A 16,640-nucleotide genomic window follows, 5' to 3' on the forward strand; every position below is an offset into this window, starting at 1 on the left:
TGGACAAACACAACTTTTTATTAAAATAATTGCCAGGATCATACTGTATGGGTCCAAATTAAGAAAACTAAGTAACAAACTGTCCATGACATCTTATGGAGAAACTGTATGGTAAACAGTAAATAAATATGCCTGAACTTCTATGCTAAGGAAAAAAAAATTGTCCATGACTTTTAATGTGGCAAATAAATATATACCCTGATTTCTAAACATTTGATTTTCTAGTTCTCAACCAGAACCCCTGACTCCACTCCCCCACACCCACATACTCCACACCCAAAGTAGTGACGACAATATTGAACCCCCAGCTCTAAGCGCACGCTAAGAGCTCAAGAAATGCTGCTGGAGAGGACAGTTTAATGACAGTGAGTGAGACACTGCCACAGCTGGCTTACATTTCTCTGTTTCACATCAAAAGCAGTATGTCTCTTTTGACATGAAGAGTCAAAAGATTTTACCCCACAGGTAAAATCTGTTGTCTCTTTTTGTTCTCACATTAACCCTGAGCTTGGTAATTTAGTGTTAGTCATACTTCAAAGAAACATGAGATGTGAAATTACACCAGGCAGTGACTGGCAGGACCATGTACCACCTCCTTCCCCGTATCATCGCCAGCTTCAACATCCTCTCAACCCAACATGTTCTCACGACTCCAAACTCTCAGCTAATAATCTAGGCAAATTCACCCACAGCGTCCTTGCCCATGTCACTTAGAAACAGATCAATTGCTAAGCAGCTTCAGGATATGCCAGAGAGATGTGTAAGATGATAGCATCTTAATCACCCTCCAAACTTTAAGATATCTTAGCATAATTTCAGCAGTAATTTCCAACATTTTCCCTGTCATGACACAAAAGAGACAATGATCAGATGGTAACAGCCCACTGCTCAAGGCCAGAGCTGACTAACCAAGAGGTTCCAGCATCTCCAAGCCCCGCCCAGTCACACTGGTTCTAAAACTTCCAGCATCTACTCCCACGGGTCAGACAAAAAAAGGCACATAAATCAGAGAAGTGATAAAAGAGAAATGAAGGGGAAAACCTCAAGGTCTCTTACAGACAGTGGAGAGTTCTCTTTTCCCAACATTGAATTTGGACATGTCCAATCAGCGCTATGTACAGGATGTGGACAAATTCTATTATAGCCCAGTTCTGCCTAGTACCAGGGTAGGAGCTACCCAAAGAACCAGAATCACCAAAGCAGAATTTGCTTAATACTGCAAATCTACCACAACTAAAAGAAAAAACTAATGACTGTATAAGGCCTTCCCACAGATTACAGCAGCCAGGTCACAAGTTAAAACTTGAGATGTTTTGTAGGTATTATTACTTTTTAAAGGGAAAACAGAAAATATATCTAAAATATTAACACTGTACTTGGATCAACACATTCATTAACATCACACATATTTCTGTACCTAACTAGCTTTTTTTTAAAAAAACTTTTTTCCTGCCCTTTTCTCTTTCCCTCCCCACTTTTCTTTCTTTTTTTACTGAAGTATTTTTTATACCAAATGTTCTTGATTTGGGGAAAGACTAGTGCCTTAACTGGAGCACAAAGCATAGAACTAGCAGCCCATTAAAATGCACAAGACTAAATGTGGATGCATCTGTTTATTTACAGCTTTTGGTGCTTAAAACTTCAGATAAAATGATCTGTCCAATTGCGTCAGTTTAAAAAAATAAGTCATTTTTCCATTCTCTTCCAGAAAAAGCTGCAGCACAATTAACACAGTAGAGAGTAGTGAAAACAGAATTACATTTAAAACATAGTTTAGAAAACATAAGCACCTGTTTGAGATTAGTAAGATGTAATTGTTGGTGACAAAAGTCAACAGGAACAAAATACAGACATTTATATCTTACTATGTTCACATGCATCATAGAGACAAAAACAGTAAGCTTTAAGTGTTTACTAGATGTGAATACAAACATATAAATAAGAAAAACCTCCTCTTTATTTTGAACCCAAAGTTTTCTTCTATATTTAGTAAACAAAATTTTTTTGTTATTTTTCAAAAGTATACGAAAACTGTCAGTACAAATCTCTCACTTATTTAACATGTACTTTTCACACTGTGATACACAATTTAGGTATTATGATGCATTTTTTAAATGGAACAGTTTAGTGCCAAAACCCAAGCTGCTTCAGGGAAACAAGAGACTTAAAGCTAGCACTACGTCATATGGAATTGCCGCATACATACTGTATTGCCCCGTGCTAGTCTGATATATGCCAGTCGGCACTGCCATAGCAGCGATGTTAGGCGGTGATCCCTCTTCCTCTGATTTTTCTTCTTCAATCTTGGGTACACCAGGCACATCAGAGGAAAGTTCATTCAGTATTTTTCTAAAATATAATTCATCAATACAAAGAATTAAGATACATGAATGAGATTTAAAACAGAAAAGCTATCAGGGGAGAATCTGAGGTTATCTTTATTTCTCCCTTTTTGGAAAAACTTTTCATGACTGTAGGAAACTTAACTTACCTGTAAGAGGGTCTTCGTGAAAGGATTTCTCTACGTTTATGAGAATCAATTACACCTTCTGAATCTGCAGACTCATCTGTTTCTGCAATGGTTGCTACCTATAACACAAGAGTTCCTGAGATGCATCATAAAACCCATGGTACCTCCTTCATTCACAACTCAGTGTCTGAAGGGGCTCTGTGTGCAGCCCAAAGCCGGGCACTGCCCACAGAACACAGAGCCGGGCTAACCGTGCTCACAACCTAGATCAGGAGAGGAAGGGCAGACACTGACGCTTCACTGTAAACCAGCCCGTGTATCAAGGATGACAGAGATGACAGACGCTACAGAAATGCACACGCGCCAGACAGGCTTCAGGAAAACACTCAATGTAAGACACACAAGGCCTAAGCCCCAACCCTGAAAACGTCTCACAAATCCAGCAGAGGGTGAGCAAGCACATGACAGAGAAAACAATACCACTGCTGACTTAGGCTGGGTCTTCAAATTAGACATTAGATCCAAAGAAAGAATATTAAGTAGGTAAATACTTGTGTTAACAAACCTGGTTAAAGTCATGATTTATATTACAAGAAGTAGGTTGGGCTTGATGTCAGTAGGTCTTGTCAAAATAAGGAATTACTCCTTAAAAGAAAGATCAGTTTTAAATACAATTTCATTTTTTGAAGGACTAGTATAATAGCATGAGTATTGAAGAAAGGAAACTAAAATAACAAATCTCTCCACAACATGACTGTTCTCAATATATTCAGCCATCTATCATAGGTTCTGAGTTTACAAAACTGCCTATTAATATCATCTATCATCTAGTTCTGAGCTTACAAAACTCCTCCAATGAATATTATAAGGACATGGGATTTGATTTGATATAATCAAAAAATCATATTAAAATACCAACAATGTAAGCAGGAACATATACTTCCCAAGGCATATGGATGTGCATGTATGTTTGCCCACACGTATAACCATGCATCTTTGGTCATGGATACCCTATACAGAAGCACACTCAGGCATGAAGAGAACTTATTAGAGAAACTATTGTTGCAGTCAGACAACCATACATCATCACCAACTATTTATCACTTTCAATTGGGCTTTCACACATCTCTTGCATAATCATAACCACCCCTTTGTGCAAGGTAGGCTATTACTGTAGAAAGTGAAAACTGAAGTTCATCATTCACCAGGTCAGAATTCTAAGACAAGATCCACATGCTCCTACCTCTGTAAAGATAATTAAGTCACCCATTTAACAAAATCTAAAACAGCCTACTGAAAATGAGATAATACTCTCTCTTCCAGTGCCAGCGAGGTTAAAGCTAAGTAGAAATATCTGCATCCTAATAAAAGTCACAAAAAGGAGAGTGGACAGTCTTGTTTTATAATCAGAGTCAGAAAGAGTCAGAAGCTCCTAGAATCAAGGTCCTCACAAGAAAGGAAAAAAAAAAAAAGACACTACTGAGAATCACTCAAACTTTTGAACAACTTGGAAGAGACATCTGTGCCACAAAGATAAACAGACTTTTATTGCACATGGATTTAGTACTTCCAGTATCGTGGTGCAACTCTTATCCTTATTCTGCAACAAACTAGATTCAAACACACAGAAAAAGGACAAGACCAACTAAGCAACAAGACCGTATAAGCAACTACGTTTTCTTCACAGATCTTTTTGTCATCAGATAGGTTCAAATAATTTCAATATTTAAAGGATAAAGACAAACTGACCTTAAAAAGGAACAGAAATAAATTTAGTAAAAGAGAAAAGTATGCTTTAAAAATGCATACTTAATAATTTATATCTGTTGATGCAAAAAAGACTGTTTTTGCTTAAGAAATGTTAAGAATTTATGACCAACTTTGGTGACAATAAATAACAAAACATGTCTCTGGATCACAACCGCAACACTAACCACATCTAAAAAAACCAAGGTTTAATCTGATGTATAAATGCAACAGCAATTAACAATTATATCATGGCACACATACTGAATGAACAATAAACATAAATTTCTACACTTTACTGTGAGTATTGGTGAAAACAGTGTCAGTACTACAATATTTACATTACGATGTTTATCAGACATCTCCAAAGAAGCCTCCAAGTACTTTTAAGTGTTTTTGGAGAGCTTTGCTAAATGAATCTGAGTTTGAGCAAAGAGCAACAATTTAAAGGAGAATACTGGACCTGCGAATTAGGAGCTGACAACAAAACTGCAGCTCGAGTCAACCTCTGTATCCGACAGGGCACCAAGCACTTCACAAAGAAAAAGGGATCTGCCTGCAACGTGGGCGACCTGGGTTCAAAGCCTGGGGCGGGAAGATCTCCTGGAGAAGGGAACAGCTAGCCACTCCAGTATTCTGGCCTGAATTCAGGAGAGAGGAGCCTGGTGTGCTACAGTCCATGGGGCAGCAAAGAGCTGGACATGACTCAGGAACTTTCAAAAAAAAAGAAACTTCTACAGAAATAAAAAGGAATTCTTCCAAATGTTTAATAACAAGAGTTGATCATCACTCTTTTCCATGCCCACCAGTTCAACCACTTAGAATTTATCCTAAAGAAATTTTTAGGCAAATATACAAATATAGCTTATGTACATATATTTAGATAAACACAGGGATGTGTATAAATAACATTTCTCAAGGTGTTAAAAACTTAAAAAATACTTTTAAAATATGGAAATTGTTACATTATGCTGAATTGTATTAAAATAATTTATATTAGGTCATCTGTGACTAAAAAAAGACACTACATATAATTGGTAACATTACTACCTTATAATTTGGTAATAATATAGTACATATAAATAATAGAATACTGCATGCCATTAAAACATGTTTATGTATGCACATAGAAAACATATATGGAAGACTTTCAACCAAATGTTAATAGTAGTTATATCTGAGTGTTGAGATTATTTTTACTTTCTTCTTTTCTGTATTTTATAATTTTTCTCTCAATGAACATAGGCAAATGTGCAATTTCAAAATAAATAAAGAAGCCAGTGTTGACAAAACAAAAAGAAATTACCACCATACTAATAGATTGTTCCTTATATGGTTAAAAAAAAAAAGCATCAAATCTACAGGGAAAAAAAAAGGATAAATGAATTAGTAAAAGAAAAAATAAAAGCTCAAGAAAGTCAAAGAGAAGTCATTTAGGAAGGAAGCCAACCTGAACAGTCTGTATTTGTGGCGACTGAATAACGGATGGCTGTGGTGTCTGAATTACTCCCTGGACATGGACGGTCTGGCCGGAAGGTAACTGTACGAGAGTTACAGCTGGGGAGCCTCTTCCGGTGCTGGATCCAGCTACAGAAACCTGCAAAAACCAGCATCACTGAAGATTAAGGCTGAACATTTTTTTTTTTCTCCACTGTTACAATCTGCCTATTTTCCCTGCTTCTAAGAAATGACCAGCAAGCCAGGGTACTCACCATTAGGAGATGGTTACAGTGCTGGAACAGTCATTCTCTGATGTGACAGATATTAAAGAACCCATGCGTCTCACTTTCAGTTCCCATGCTTCAGTGGCTAAGAATGTTCCAAGCACAAAGTTCTAAAGCAGTTAAACTACCTCACTACTACCTCAAGACTACTAACAGTGAAGCCTTCTTTAGGCCAGAGTATAAACTACTCTCTCTAACTTCTTAAGAGCAATCAGAGACAGAACTTAAATATGGTAAATTATTTTTTTAATAAGTGCAACTTCTGACATGTGATATTAGAGTATTACTCCAGATATAAGCTAATACCTTGTCTCTATACTGATGAAAATTGCAGTTATTTTTATGCCCCAAGAGTCACAAAAAAAGGCAAAGGTCAAAGAAGTCCCAGGACCTCTCAGGCTCTTAGCATCTCCAAACCAGAGAAAGCTCATGCCCTGGAGACTGTGTGGTCCTTGCACACTCCCCTCCCCACAGTTTCAGCATGCAGAAGCATCACTTGGTTTGCACAGAGGAGATACAGCTGTTTCCCACCACCTTGGGTGCTTGCAACAAAGAGCCCTGCCAGCAAAACACATTAAAACATGTTTTGTTTCGTTTTGTTCACTTCTCTGGACTCAAAACCTGCCAAGTTTCTAATTGGTAAACAACTCAGTCCTAAAAGCCGGCGTAATCTGACAAACTCTGCCTCATTTTACTAAGTTTCACTATTCATTATGACTTCTCCTCGGAACAGACAGAGACTTTGGACATGAAAGAACCTACTAGTTTCTATTATGAGTGGTGGCAGACTACAGAATCTAAAACAAATTTTGAAGGAAGCCTCTGTGGGCCCTCACTTGAAGGAAAACCAATCATTTCCAATCAACTTACACAAATACTTTTAAAAAATTACTACAAACTGGGTTTATAACAAATAATCAGATTTATTTACAGCATTCCCTTGGAAGGCAAACTTCTTCGGCAATCTAGAAGTAAAGTCTTCTATCCATGCAAGAGAACCTACATGGAGAGCACTGAACTAGGTGCACCAGGGTGGAAAGCAGAATTGCCAAAACCAACACCTAAAGAACAATAGCACGCAAACAGAGAGAACTAATTGCTCCATTGTCCAGGTCATGAAAACCACAGGAGTGCAGAACAGAAAGATCAGCAGGAGTCTGAACAAGTGGAGGTGTTGTGTGGAAGGTGCCCCTTGAGCCGGGCCTTCCTATGGTCTGGATAACAGCTGGACAGAAAAGTGAAAAACCGGGGCAGAGAGCACCCAACACGTAGCCCCATGGGCAAATTCAGCCCACCTGCCCCTGGAGTATTATTGCCAACTTTAGATTTCAGGGGAAAGAAAAAGGGCATCCCATAATGGAGCCCTCAGATTTAACATCCAGAAGTTTAAAAGCCACTAGATTTATTCTACAAACGTTCCCTGCATGAACTATATATAAGGGATTCTTCTCTTTGTGAACCAATTGCCAGAAAAAAAAAAAAAGTATTCCTCTGCCAAATGACTAAGGCTCAGACTTTTAAGTCTCAGGACACCTTTATACTCCTAAAAATGACTGATGACCTCAAATAACTTTTATGTTACATCCAGCAGGATCCTGTAAATGTACAGCCAGCTCCTGGGAAGGGAAAATGCTATGGGTAAATTTTGTAGATTTCTGTAATGAAAATACTCCTACTATGCAGATTTTAAGCTGCCAATGGGTGACACTGAACACAAAGCTGGAAGAAGATGTGCGCAACTGGCTATGACAAGCAGCTCAGCTCTTATATATATAAGCTGTTATATTATATGTGTGTGTGTGTATATTTATATATATATAATATTGATATTTACTAAATAGAAATTAAAACTGAGAAATTTTAAAAATAGTAATTAATTTAAAAATATCAATAATTCCATCACATGCTAACATAAATAGCATTTTCTGAAGACTATTTTCAAAGACATAATAATTAGTACCAAGAATGTCAATGTTTTACATTTTTACAAATTCTTTTAATGTCTGGTTTAACTTAAAACAAGCTGGATTTTCTTACCTATTTCTGCACTGAATCTGTTGCAATAAGTTATTTTAATTGGCATATGAATATGCCTTATACAGATGTATGATTAGAAAAGGTGGAGTGTTATCAATAGCTTTTTCAGAAAAATGTGGGTATTCTTCTTGGATACTACCCCAACACTCAGCAAGTGGTTTTTTTTAGTGGCCATGTGGAATCTGAAAACTTGGTTACGTTAAAATCGATTGATCCGGGACTTTCCTGGGGGACCAGTGGCTAACATAACACACTCCCAGTGCAGGGAATCCAGGTTCAATCCCTGGTCAGGGAACTGGATCCCACACACTGCAACTAAAGATCCTGCGTGCTACAACTAAGATCTGATGCAGCAGAATACATAAATGCTGAAAAAAAAAAAAAAAAAAGAAACTACTGCTCTGTCTTATACTTTAGATGGTTCTTTAGCCAGGCATGATTTTGTAATGTCATGTAGTAGTAGCTACTTGGAAAATACTGAGTTATTGAATTAAGTAGATCTCCCAAATGCTGATAAATTTCATGATACACTATCAGAAAATTACATTCACTAAAATCAAGATCAACTTCATCGGAAAACTATAAAATATTGGCAAGTTATCAAGCTCAAAATGGCAGATGAAGAATTTCCACAATTTGAAACTTCTGCTAAAAGCCTGAATTTTATCATCAGCAATAAACACTTTTTACTTGATGTGACAAGCTTACTTCATTTGCTTGAGAAAAATTTTTCAAATACTCAAGTTTGAACAGACATAGATATAATTTAGTTATTTGCTACTGCTTTGAGAAAAATTATATCCTGTGGCAGCGGCAGGTGTGTGTGTGTGTGAATGAAGCTAATTCATCTTGTCCCTCAGACAATAACTTGTCTTTTTTCTCAAGATACCATGGATCTTCAGTAAGTGGCAGAAATGCTTTCAATGAATGTTCCACTTTCAGAACACAGAATATTAAAACAACATGTACTTGAGGGTCAAGATTTAATATAATTGGTAATGATTACATGAAGCTCATGTGTGCTTCATCAGGGACAGTCTTAAGTGGAACAGACATTTAAAAAAAAACAATTGCAAATGAATGCAGTGAAGACTGCAATGACCACTAACAAAGTCTGGTGCCACTTACATGACTGGGATGAGGCCCCAACGGTTTTAACCCCCACTGTTTTTGCACCATCAAGACAAATGCCAATACAGAGGGAAAAAAAGTCTTAGTATTATTATGAAAATAGGGTTATCCTCCAAAACTTCCAGACATGATTGTGTAACATCATGTAGTAGTTATTTGGAAAATACTGGGTCCTTGGAGTCTCCTCCAGGGTTCCCTGGATTGCACTTTGAAAACTGCTGCTCTGGCCTCATGCAGCCTCTGGGCCCTGCTCACAGCTCAAAGCAGTGCTGAAATGGGCTGCGAGTTTAGCTCTACCACAGCAGCATGATCAAAATCACCATCCACAGTAATCTTGATGGACCATTCCTGTGTCAGAGACTGAGCAAAACAGAAGGTACATTATACCCAAGGGCATCACCAGTACTCCTACAGACGAGACCTGTGGCTTGAGATGCAGTTAATGCTCCACACACTTTCAAGGAAATGACCCTGCTGCAGAAAAATTAGATATTCTGAAGAACAACTCAAGAAAGATTCATGGGGGTTTTGATAAGTATAAATCATGCTTAAAGTCGCTCTAATTGTCTTTCAAGTGTAATTTTCAGGACTTTACATTATTAAACAATGTTTCATCAAAATGGCTTAGTGAGAAGAAACTCTGCTGTAGAAAAGAGAGCTATACCCACTAGAACAAAACTGAATTCCCAGAATTCTGGAGATGAGTTATATGAATCTGTATTTGCAGTAAAAACTCAATGTCCAGACTCTGGGCAGTGAAGAAGCTCATGTGTGAATGTTCTCAGTTGTATCCGACTCTTTGTGACCTCATGGACTGTAATCCACCAGACTCCTCTGTCTATGGAATTCTCCAGGCAAGAATACTAGAGTGGGTTGCCATTTCTTCCTCCAGGGGATCGTCCCAAACCAGGGTTCGAACCAAGTCTCCTGTGTCTCCTGCATTGCAGGTGGAGTCTTTGGCCACTGAAGCACCTGGGAAGCCTCATTTTTCTTATAAACATCAAATATTCATTCCAATAATTTGTAACAAGTCAATCTCACAGAAACAAGTCATACTTACAAATTAACTCATTCTTTAGTTCCCTCAACAAATGTTGGAAGCCTACCTTGTGGATCAGTCTAGACAGCAGAGATAAAGTAGTAAACAAGAAGTGCTAAATCAGAAGGAGATAGAAAACAGATGAAGAGACAAAAACATAATTTGGGAGAGGTGCCAAATTCTTAAAAGAAAATTAAGAAGGGTAACTAGTGAGGTGGGCTTCCCTGGTGTCTCAGGGATAAAGAATCCACCTGCCAATGCAGGAGACACGAGTTTGATCCCTGGGTAGGGAAGATCCCCGGGAGAAGGAAATGGCAACCTACTCCAATATTCTTGCCTGGGAAAATCCCATGGACAGAGGAAACTGGTGGGCCACAGTCCATGGGGTCACAAAAAATTGGACACAACTAAGAGACTAATCACCGACTCGATGGACATGAGTTTGAGTAAACTCCAGGAGTGGGTGATAGACAGGGAGGCCTGGTGTGCTGCCATTCATGGGGTTGCAAAGAGTTGGACACAACTGAGCGACTGAACTGACTGAAGAGACTAATCGACAGCAACTAATAAGGTAGACGAGGGTGGAAGGAAGCTACGTTAAGGTATACCTACTGTGGAAAGCTTCTCAGAGGAGGGAACTTCTGTGCAAAAAAAAAAACAGTCTAAAAGAAAAGTAGGCTCGGATGTATAGAACAAACTTGTGGACTCTGGGAGAAGGCAAGGGTGGGATGTTTCAAGAGAACATGTATATTATCGAAACATGTATATTATCTAGGATGAAACAGATCACCAGCCCAGGTTGGGTGCATGAGACAAGTGCTCGGGCCTGGTGCACTGGGAAGACCCAGAGGGATCGGGTGGAGAGGGAGGTGGGAGGGGGGACCGGGATGGGGAATACATGTAAATCCATGGCTAATTCATTTCAATGTATGACAAAAACCACTGCAATGATGTAAAGTAATTAGCCTCCAGCTAATAAAAATAAATGAAAAAAAAAGAAGGGTTATACCATAAATCCAGGTATTATAATAATAATTATTACTGTAATTCAATGTGGAAAAAAAAGAAAAGTAGGAAAGAAAGCCATGGGAAGATCTATCAATATACTCATCACATTCCAACAATCAAGCAAGCAACCGCTGAAAAAACAAACATAAAATGGGTGTATTTTATATTTTGTAATTTTACACCTCTATTTATGAGGCTCTGAAAAGTGTAAAAATGAACTCATGCTGGACAGTTTACCTTTTTTTCCAGATCCCCTGAAGAATAATCTTCTTCTATAGGATGGCTGAAACATAGATTATGCTGATGCCACCACATTCACCTGAAAACCTCACTAGAAACAGGAGTTAATGTGATGAAATAAATGAAGATGATGCAGTTGACAGCCTCACTTGGCTTTGGAATTATAAAAAAAATCTCCTAATAGTGACACTTATACCTGGTAAAACCTCACAATGTTGTAACACAGCATTTGATTAGCACCTAGTGGACTGGCACCAATCGGTAGCTAGGTTCCCTTATGATGGGGTTTGTGATGTCACAGTGCAGCTGAGCGTGTCACACAGCCACTGAGCCTGCCTTCCAGACAGTTAATAAAGGATGAGAAGATGTGAATGCATGGTCTAGCAGACTTAACTATCAACTCTGCTGCCTGAAAAATCAAATCTACACATTATCTATTTTAATTCTAAGGACTGCAGTGAAAACCCAGTAACACCCTATAGGAGAAGCTGGAAAAATATCTTGATTTCTGTGTATTAAGACAGGATTCTCAAAAAGAGTCTGTTTCTTCTATGGGGAAAAAGAAGTGTTTAAAGAATAAGGCTGAAAACAGGAAAAGAATATTGTAAATGTGTACACTTTAAAAATGACACAAAATATTTCACTTCATTTTTTTAAAAAGTTGTAGTTAGGGACTTCCTTGGTGGTCCAGTGTCTAAGACTCCATGCTCCCAATACAGGGGGCCCAGGTTTGATCTCTGGTCAGGGAACTAAATCTCACATGCCACTACTAAGACCTGGTGCAGCCAAATAAATAAATAAATAAATAAAAATTCTTTAAAAAGTTGTTTTTAATTGCATTAAATGAAGACAAACACAACATGAAAAATATAGAATTGGTATCACTGTAGTGTCTTTAGTGTTTTTCTTTCCCATATTGAGGTTCTGGTTTTTTTAAACAGTGTAACTAACAAATTGCAAAAATCAATGGAGTTAAATTTTACCTTGTAAATATCAAATGAAAGCACTGAAAACAGAGTTGGACACATAAGACTGATATTTTTATATCTATGTTAAAATTTTAAGGAGAACTACAATATGATCTTTGAATCCTTGTATAGGGAATAAACAAAAACTATCTAAAATCTATAATCTGAATTTAAAGGAAGTAGTTCTGTTTCTGTAATTATAAATGGCCAAATATGTCTCTTTTAAAAAATTCCCCTTTTGAAAGCAAAGCAAATATCAGAATCAAGTCATTCTTAATTATATCATCTATTCTGATAATACTTCCAATAAGCGGTGGTGATCACTGTGGCAACTGGTGATGACAAAATTAGGGTTTCTTTATGCTTTGAAAACCAACGCTCCAGCGAATTTTTTTCCCTAGCTGATCCTTATCATTTCCTATTAATAGTACTTGGAGCATCATTTTATATTCTAATATGATATGTGTTTTACTTATATTTATAAAGACTGTGAACATGATCTTTAGAGAAGTCAAAATTCTTTTAGCTCTAGACTTTTAAAAATCAGTCTTATATATTGATTTCAAAAGACTGAAATTAAAACTGATCATAATTTTCTAGCCAACTCCATTACAAAGTGATAAATGCACATAATAAAGTAGGTTGCTATGAGATCCTTAGCCCAAAATGACATTTACCCAACAGATGGCTTAAATTTAACGGCAAACAGTCGATATTAAAACTACTCTTGACAATGATATAGATTAGATTCATTTCTAATACTGAGGAAGAAATGAACATGCCAAAAGTCTGAAGCTACAGAATGAATGCCTAAAACCACTTACCTTTATTTCTGACCAGTATCAACTTATTGGGATCTTCTCTCGTAGCTTAGTGGGTAAAGAATCTGCCTGAAAGGCAGGAGACCTGGGTTCGATTCCTGGATCAGGAAGATCCCTTAGAGAAGGAAATGGCAATCCACTCCAGTATTCTTGCCTGAAGAATTCCATGGACAGAGAAGCCTGGCGGGCTACACAGTCCATGAGGGTGCAAGAGTCAGAAACGACTTAGCAACCAAACTACCACCACAATATCAACTCATAGGAATGCCTATGAAGGAAACTTCAATTCACTTGAATTATTCTACATTAATTTTTCTACCAATCACTTGATGCATAAGCCCTAAAGATTACTGACTTAACAACCTTAAAAAACAGTAATAATGAACAAAATGTGGTGTGTACATACAAAGAGGAAGGAATTCCTATCACATAAAATACAGATAAACCTTCAGGACATTATGTGACGTGAAATAAGCCAATCACAAAAAGACAAGGAAAAGAAATGCAAAAAGACAAAATGGCTGTCTGAGGAGGCCATACAAATAGCTGTGAATAGAAGAGAAGCGAAAGGCAAAGGAGAAAAGGAAAGATATACCCATTTAAATGCAGAGTTCCAAAGAATAGCAAGGAGAGATAAGAAAGCCTTCCTCAGTGATCAGTGCAAAGAAATAGAGGAAAACAATAGAATGGGAAAGTCTAGAGATCTCTTCAAGAAAATTAGAGATACCAAGGGAACATGCAAAGATGGGCTCAATAAAGGACAGAAATGGTATGGACCTAACAGACTCAGAAGATATTAAGAAGAGGTGGCAAGAATACACAGAAGAACTATACAAAAAAGATCTTCATGACCCAGATAATCACAATGGTGTGATCACCAACCTAGAGCCAGACATCCTAGAATGTGAAGTCAAGTGGGCCTTAGGAAGCATCACTACGAACAAAGCTAGTGGATGTGATGGAATTCCAGTTGAGCTACTTCAAATCCTAAAAGATGATGCTGTGAAAGTGCTGCACTCAATATGCCAGCAAATTTGAAAAACTCAGCAGTGGCCACAGGACTGGAAAAGGTCAGTTTTCATTCCAATCCCAAAGAAAGGCAATCTCAAAGAATGCTCAAACTACCGCACAATTGCACTTACCTCACACACTAGTAAAGCAATGCTCAAAATTCTCCAAGCCAGGCTTCAACAGTATGTGAATCATGAACTTCTAGATGTCCAAGCTGGTTTTAGAAAAGGCAGAGGAACCAGAGATCAAATTGCCAACATCCACTAGATCATCGAAAAAGCAAGAGAGTTCCAGAAAAACATCTATTTCTGCTTTATTGACTATGCCAAAGTCTCTGACTGTGTGGACCACAACGAACTCTGGAAAATTCTTAAAGAGATGGGAATACCAGGCTACCTGACCTTCGTCTTGAGAAATCTGTATGCAGGTCAGGAAGCAACTGTTAGAACTGGACATGGAACAACAGACTGGTTCTAAATAGGAGAAGGAGTACGTTAAGGCTGTATATTGTCACCCTGCTTGTTTAATTTATATGCAGATAATTTCAAATTTGCTGGCATATTGAGTGCAGCATTTTCACAGCATCATCTTTTAGGATTTGAAGTAGCTCAACTGGAATTCCATCACATCCACTAGCTTTGTTCATAGTGATGCTTCCTAAGGCCCACTTGACTTCACATTCTAGGATGTCTGGCTCTAGGTTGGTGATCACACCATCGTGATTATCTGAGTATAAGATAATCATGAGAAACGCTGGGCTGGAGGAAGTACAAGCTGGAATCAAGATTGCTGGGAGAAATATCAATAACTTCAGATATGCAGATGACACCACCCTTATCACAGAAAGAAAAGAAGAACTAAAGAGCCTCTTGATAAAAGTGAAAGAGGAGAGTGAAAAACTTGGCTTAAATCTCAACATTCAGAAAACTAAGATCGTGGTATCCGGTCCCATCACTTCATGGGAAATAGATGGGGAAATAGTGGAAGCAGTGACAGACTTTATTTTGGGAGGGGCTCCAGAATCACTGCAGATGGTGACTGCAGCCATGAAATTAAAAGACACTTACTCCTTGGAAGAAAAGTTATGACCAACCTAGACAGCATATTAAAAAGCAGAGACATTACTTTGTCAACAAAGGTCTGTCTAGTCAAAGCTCTGGTTTTTCCAGTAGTCACATATGGATGTGAGAGTTGGACTATAAAGAAAGCTGAGTGACAAAGAATTGATGCTTTTGAACTGTGGTGTTGGAGAAGACTCGTTCATTGGAAGGACTGATGCTGAAGCTGAAACTCCATTACTTTGGTCACCTGATGTGAAGAGCTGACTTATTTGAAAAGACCCTGATGATGGGAAAGATTGAGGGCAGGAGGAGAAGGGGATAACAGAGGATGAGATGGTTGGATGGCATCACGGACTCAATGGACATGAGATTGGTTGAACTCAGGGAGTTGGTGATGGACAGGGAGGCCTGGCATGCTGCAGTCCACGAGGTTGCAAAGAGTCGGACATGACTGAAAAGACAAATATTGATGATTCCTCTTATATGAGGTATCCAAAAGTAGGCAAATTCATAGAAACCAAACATAGAATGGTAGTTACAGGAGGTTGGGGGTGTGTATAAAAAGGAATTGTTGTTTAATAGGTACAGAGTGTTAGATCTGCAAGATGAAAAAGATCTAGAGATCTGTGTCACAACAATGCAAGTAGATTACAGCGAACACTACTGAACTATACACTTGAACTTGTTAAGACTGTGGATTTTATGTCTTTTCTTTAACCATACAGAAAAATAGCAATAACTTATTGCCCCACGTTTGCTGTATATGATAATTAGCTGACTCACTGCCAAGAAGATAATCAATCAATTGATTTTACTAAAGGCAATGAGACTGACTTCCCCACCATTTTATAAAACATAATTCTAAAGCTCTGAGTGCTCTTGTGCTCCTGGCCCCAGAGTTACTGCTCAGTACTTAGATTGGCTATTGGTGCCAGGATTTATAAGAACCAGTTACTAAAACATCAAAATGGATAAAGTTTAAATCTTCTATGCTCTTCATATATCCAAGATCAGAAGCTGAACTGGGACCTAAACATGAAACTATCTTGAAAGTGAAAAGTGTTAGTTGCTCAGTCTGTTGTCCAACTCTTTGACCCCATGGACTGTAGCCTGCCAGGCTCCTCTGTCCATAGAATTCTCCAGGCAAGAATACTGGAGTGGGTAGCCATTCCCTTCTCCAGGGGATCTTCCTGACTCAGGGATTGAACTTGGGTCTCCTGCATGGCAGGCAGATTCTTTACCATCTGAGCCACCAGGGAAGCCCCAAAATACTGGAGTGGGTAGCCTATCCCTTCTCCAGTGGAACTTCCCAACCCAGGAATCAAAACAGGGTCTCCTGAATTGCAGGCAGGTTCTTTACCAGCTAAGCCATCAGGGAAGCCCC

The 16,640-nt window shown here is 38.2% G+C and overlaps 1 protein-coding gene across 14 annotated transcripts in view; it reads right to left on the reverse strand.

The window, feature by feature from the left end:
- The window catches only part of CREM (cAMP responsive element modulator), a 62,928-nt gene that overhangs the window by 25,505 nt on the left and 20,783 nt on the right, over window positions 1–16,640 (reverse strand). For 9 of the 14 annotated variants that reach the window (XM_020872719.2, XM_020872724.2, XM_070472013.1 and 6 more), the window contains 3 exons: window positions 5,667–5,813; window positions 2,492–2,589; window positions 2,207–2,349 (listed from right to left, as the gene is read on the reverse strand). In XM_020872719.2, the coding sequence (XP_020728378.1) occupies window positions 2,207–2,349; window positions 2,492–2,589; window positions 5,667–5,813 (388 nt within the window). Of the gene's footprint in view, window positions 1–2,206; window positions 2,350–2,491; window positions 2,590–5,666; window positions 5,814–5,928; window positions 6,036–11,392; window positions 11,655–16,640 lie in introns of those variants that run through there. The other 5 variants (XM_070472020.1, XM_070472018.1, XM_070472021.1 and 2 more) reach the window with 4 other exon arrangements.

This window comes from Odocoileus virginianus, chromosome 9 (genome assembly GCF_023699985.2).
Source record: "Odocoileus virginianus isolate 20LAN1187 ecotype Illinois chromosome 9, Ovbor_1.2, whole genome shotgun sequence".
NCBI lineage: Eukaryota > Metazoa > Chordata > Mammalia > Artiodactyla > Cervidae > Odocoileus > Odocoileus virginianus.